This window comes from Arachis ipaensis, chromosome B2 (genome assembly GCF_059453495.1).
Source record: "Arachis ipaensis isolate K30076 ecotype BB chromosome B2, ASM5945349v1, whole genome shotgun sequence".
NCBI classification, from domain to species: domain Eukaryota; kingdom Viridiplantae; phylum Streptophyta; class Magnoliopsida; order Fabales; family Fabaceae; genus Arachis; species Arachis ipaensis.
Window position 1 is genome coordinate 7,216,327 of NC_142437.1, and position 6,178 is coordinate 7,222,504.

General features: G+C 34.0%; 1 protein-coding gene across 1 annotated transcript; it reads left to right on the forward strand.

The window, feature by feature from the left end:
- Positions 1 to 1,845: 1,845 nt before the first annotated feature.
- On the forward strand, positions 1,846 to 5,575 carry PSY1R (Leucine-rich receptor-like protein kinase family protein). Its single transcript, XM_016327169.3, has 2 exons — positions 1,846 to 2,021; positions 2,155 to 5,575. The coding sequence occupies exons 1-2, from the start codon at positions 1,868 to 1,870 to the stop codon at positions 5,307 to 5,309; spliced, it is 3,309 nt and encodes a 1,102-aa protein (XP_016182655.1). The 5' UTR covers positions 1,846 to 1,867; the 3' UTR covers positions 5,310 to 5,575.
- The last annotated feature ends 603 nt before the right edge of the window (positions 5,576 to 6,178 follow it).

The window sequence follows — 6,178 nt, forward strand, 5'->3', positions numbered from 1 at the left end:
TCCAAATACTTTTAACAATTTATACATTATACAAAAATAGATAATATGTTTCTTTTTTTTTTTAATTAAAGATAGGTAAAAAAATTATGTTTACTAAGATAAAATTTTTTACGTCGTTTGATCCATGTATTCTCTCTAGTAGAATTGTGTTTGTCTTGTTGTTATTGTATACAAAGACAATTTTTTGTTAATTATTTTTAAAAATGCAAAAAAAGAAAAAATGGATTTTTTTATGTATATTTTTATTTTTTATTCTATATTTATGTCATATTTTAGTAAATATAATTGCATGTTTGACTCAAATTTGATTTAATAACTTTCTTAAGATTAAAATAAAAAAGAGATAAACTCTATTTGAATTCTATCTTAAGAAAGGAAATATAAAGAAAAAGATTTTTATAAATGGTATTTGGATATTAAGATGAAGACAAAACCATTAAAATTGTCTTTGTTTCTCTAAAGATGTTTCTGTATTTTTGTTTTTATAAATACTAAGGGATACAAATTTAATTGAAAAAGATAATAAATATAGGAATAAAAATAAAATTTTTTGTTCTGTGATAAAAAATTTGCTCAATTTATTATTCTATCTAAAAAATTAGAAGCACAAAATAAAATCACAAATTCTAATATTTTTATCTTAAAATATTTATTAAATATAGTCTCCAACAGACTAACATAAAAGAAAATTTTTTTTCAACTTTTTCTCAACTAATATTTTAAGTATATTCTCTCATTTTACATTTATTAAGTAAAAACAAGAAAAAAATGTAAAAAAATATTAAATAACTAAAAAATTATAGTTGACAAACAAATTAATTAAAAAAGAAAAAAATTAAAAAGAATAATAAAAGTAATAAAATGTTAGGTTAATATATAAATAATAAAAATTTATATACAATTAATTTTACATAAATTAATAATTAAAAATTATTAAATAATTTAATAAATTTAACTAAATTATCATCATCTCATGATTTTTATCTAACTTAAAATTAATCTGCACTTGAGTTTTTTCTTCTCTATACAGATCCATAAATGTACATGTATAGGTGTATGTGATGAACCTTTGTTGTGAGGTACACACGTTGAATGTGATTGGTACTAAGAAAGTTGTTGCTTTTGCGAAATGATGAAATTGATGATCATCTCATGTTAGACAAATTCCACTCTTCCACCACTCGCCGCCCCCCTCACCTCACTCATCCCCTCCACCCTCCTCTCTCTCTCTCTCTCTCTCTCTTCAAAAGTAAACGCTTCATTTGTTTTTTATCAATGCCAACCATCCACTATCTCCTCTTTATATATTTATATATATATATAAAATATTAAATATATATTATTTAATTTATTTTTATATATATTTTATATTTTAATATATATTTTATACAAATTATTAATTTAATAATTATATTTTATATATAAAATACATATTAAAATATAAAATATATATTTAAAAAATAAATTTAAGATTATCTCGTGGTATATAAATTTTGATTACTTCATAAATTATCAAATTAATTTACAACTCACCATAAAAAAAATCCTTTTGTCTCATATACAAAATTAAAACAATGTAGAAATTGAAAAATTCAATCCTAAAATAATACACATTAAAATGTTAAATAATTTAATTAAATATATCAAATTATTTACATTTTTTGTTTCTTTTATATTGTACCATACCTCATTTTATTGTTGTGGGGAGTTCTTATTTTTTTTTTTAAAGATTATTAATAGTCGCCATATTAATAAATTCTACTAGTTGTTGTCAACGTCACACCCCACAAGAAAAAGAAATGAAAATAAAAAAGAAAAAGAAAAGTCTTTTCTTTTACCCTTTGATTTGTTTTTGCAGAGTCAATGGATGGTCATGCTCATTAGCCATGCCAACCCAAAAATCTCTCACCACATTGGTTCTTCTCTTCCCTTGTGTTCCCCTCTTCCTTCTTCTTCTTCATCTTCATCACCATCACCACCAACAACAATCACCTTCATCATCACTTCAACTTCAACAACTTGTAACTGTTATTACTCCCTCTTAATCAATCTTGGATTCTTGTTTAGTTGTGATGACACAAGCTTCTTGTTTTAATTTGATGGTATCTGTTATTGTATTGCCTTTGATTCTCTCCTTGTTTTTGATTGATCAAGTTTCATGTTGTAACAAGAATGATAGAGATTCTTTATTGGCCTTGTATGCCAACATATCAATCTCTTCCACACATGGTTCTCTCAATTGGTCAAATTCTTCTGATTGCTGCAAATGGGAAGGGATTACCTGTGATTCGGATCTCAGAGTCACACATCTTGAGCTTCCATTTAGAGGATTATTCGGACGAATTTCGCCATCTCTGACCGGTCTTGAAGGTCTATCATACCTTAATCTGTCACATAATCAGTTATCTGGTAACCTCCCTGACCACCTATACCAACTGTTTGATCATTTGCTTGTTCTTGATTTAAGCTATAATAGGCTTTCTGGTGAATTGCCAGAATCACCCTTTGTTGATAGTAACAAAACTAGCAATAGAAATACAAATACAAGTGTTGTGATTCAGGAGATTGATTTGTCTAGTAATTTGTTCAATGGAACATTGAAACATTCTCTCATTCAGCATATAGCAGGAGGAGGGAATTTGGTGTATTTCAATGTTAGCAATAACAGCTTCACAGGTCAAATTCCAACTTCACTCTTTTGCATCAATGATCATAACTCCTCGGCTTTGAGATCCCTGGACTTTTCCTACAATGATTTTGGTGATACTATTCAGCCAGGGCTCGGAGCGTGTTCAAAGCTCGAGAAGTTTAGAGCAGGATTCAATGAACTAACTGGGAATCTCCCAGTTGATGTCTTTGATGCTGTTTCTTTGACAGAAATCTCTTTGCCCCGGAACAAGCTTGGTGGAACAATCGACAATGACATTGTTCGCCTCACGAACCTCACAGTTTTGGAGCTATACTCCAATAATTTAACAGGAAAAATTCCACCAAGGATTGGTGAACTCATCAAATTGCAGAGTTTGCTCCTTCATGTTAACAACTTGACTGGTACCTTGCCCCAATCTATGATGAACTGTGCCAATCTTCTTGTGTTGAATTTAAGGGTCAACTTATTGGAAGGGAATCTCTCAGCATTCAACTTCTCAAGATTCCTTAAACTCACAACACTTGATCTTGGCAACAATAACTTCAGTGGTATCTTGCCACCAACACTCTATGCATGCAAGAATCTTACAGCTGTGAGATTAGCGTTCAATAATCTCGAGGGACAGATTTCGCATGAGATTATTGGCCTTCAATCCCTTTCTTTCCTAGCAGTTTCAAGGAACCAGCTGCAAAACATCACGGGGGCTCTGCGAATTCTCACAGGGCTAAAGGAGCTTAAAACTCTGATGCTCTCAAAAAATTTCTTCTATGAAAAGTTACCTAGTGATGTTGACATAGCAGACACAGGTGGATTCCAGAAGCTCCAAGTTTTAGGACTTGGAGGTTGTAGTTTCACCGGCGAAATACCAGGCTGGCTTGTGAACCTGACAAAGCTTGAGGTCTTGGACCTGTCCTTTAACGAAATCAGTGGTTCGATTCCTCCCTGGTTAGGTACACTTCCTCAGCTTTTCTACCTGGACTTGTCTGTTAACCACCTTACAGGAATATTTCCTATTGAGCTTACAAGGCTGCCAGCACTGATATCACAACAGGCGAATGATAAAGTCGAAAGAGCTTACTTGGAGTTACCGGTTTTTGCCGATGCCAACAATGTTTCCCAGATGCAATATAATCAGCTTTCCAATCTGCCACCAGTGATGTATCTGGGACGGAACAGACTCAGTGGCAGTATTCCAATTGAGATTGGAAATTTGAAGGTCCTTCATCAGCTGGATTTGAAGAGCAACAACTTCTCTGGCAATATACCATCTGAGATTTCAAGCTTGGTTAACTTAGAGAAACTAGACCTCTCCGGAAACCATTTATCTGGCGAAATTCCTGATTCGCTCAAGGTGCTGCATTTCTTGTCTTTTTTCAGTGTAGCAAACAATAATCTCCAAGGACGGATACCAACTGGTGGACAATTTGATACATTCTCCTCCTCCAGCTTTGAAGGGAATGCGCAATTGTGTGGCACAGTGATTCAGCACTCTTGTCCTACTCAAAAAAATTCTAACAGCACTGAAGCTCATCGTGGCACAAACAGAAAAGTAATATTAGGACTTATTATTGCAGTGTGTTTTGGCACTGGTTGCATCATGACAGTGCTGACACTTTGGATACTCTCCAAGAGAAGGATCAATCCCGGAGAAGACCATGACAAGATCGAACTGGGATCGGTTTCTCCATACTCCAACAGTGGTGTTCATCCTGAGGTTGACAAGGAGGCCAGCCTAGTGGTATTGTTCCCAAACAAAGCGAACGAAACCAAGGATCTTACCATATTTGAGATCTTGAAAGCAACTGAGAATTTCAGCCAGGCAAACATAATAGGATGTGGTGGATTCGGTTTGGTTTACAAGGCAACATTACCAAATGGAATTACACTAGCCATCAAGAAGCTTTCAGGGGATTTAGGCCTCATGGAGAGGGAATTTAAGGCAGAGGTAGAGGCTTTGTCCACAGCACAACATGAGAATCTGGTGGCACTGCAAGGCTATTGTGTCCATGATGGATTTCGGCTTCTGATGTATACTTACATGGAGAATGGAAGTCTTGATTACTGGCTGCATGAAAAGGCCGATGGCGCATCTCAACTTGATTGGCCGACTCGTTTAAAGATTGCACAAGGGGCAAGCTGTGGTTTGGCCTATTTGCATCAGATATGCGAGCCACATATTGTGCATCGTGATATAAAGTCAAGCAATATACTCCTCGACGAAAAGTTTGAGGCACATGTTGCTGATTTTGGCTTGTCCAGGTTGATTCTTCCTTATCAAACTCATGTCACAACTGAACTTGTAGGCACATTAGGATACATTCCCCCTGAGTATGGACAAGCATGGGTGGCAACTCTACGAGGAGATGTGTATAGCTTTGGAGTTGTCATGCTAGAGCTTCTCACCGGAAGAAGACCGGTCGATGTATGCAAGCCGAAAATGTCAAGAGAGTTGGTTGCTTGGGTTCAACAAATGAGAATTGAAGGGAAAGAAGATCAAGTTTTTGACCCTCTTTTGAGAGGAAAAGGCTATGAAGCAGAGATGCTGCAAGTTCTTGATGTGGCATGTATGTGTGTCAGCCACAATCCTTTCAAGAGACCAAGCATCAGAGAAGTTGTTGAATGGTTGAAGAATGTAGGATTGTCCAAGCGAACAACATAGTATCATCCAAGCAAAAAAATTTCTCCAACAAAAAATCTTTGACAGTAGATATATATGTATACACTTGTGCAAAGAAAATTTTGTTTTTTTTTTCTATAAGTACAGATTATCATGATTTTATCACTGTAAATTGTTGCTAGAAAGTTTTTGTAACTTTATGTGATCATCCATTTTACACTGATGAAGGACTTTGTATTCTAGGAACTAATGTTCAATAATGTTTGTGCAGAAAACTATTACTTCACAATAAAAGAGCTTCTAATAAATGATGTCTCTTTTTTTATGATGAATAACATAGCATCCTATAGTCTCTACAAGCCTTTCTTATATAAATTCTTGTACTTCTCAATCTCAAATATTGCAGTGTTCCTCATATCCTATTATCTACTTGATTTGACAGTATATGATTCTAAAGTATTTTACATCATAGCTGAATTCAGAATTTGACACATTAAATTTTCTTACAGAGAAGATTTCATGCTTTCTAGTACTCAACACTGTCAGATAGATGATTCTCACTTCTCAGCAGCTACCTTTAGTTACTTTGTAAGTTTTATATGTATCAAGAAGCACACAAAACTAGAGGACAAAAAATCAAAAGCAGAAGTTCATAAACCACTAAAGGGATGAATGACTATGATTTGAGATGTATAGGAACTACTAAAGATCATGTTGTGTGACATGGTATGCTAGGTAGAGTAGTATAAGATCATAATCTTCCTCATGGATGTAATAATGTCTCCACTCACACTTCAGAGTGTCAAGATTTGAATGAATAATCAATAGAAAAGGGCAGTCCGGTGCACAAGGGTTTGGAAAAGGATTGCACCCAAAGGATGTAATGTACGCAGCTTAATCTGATAATTACA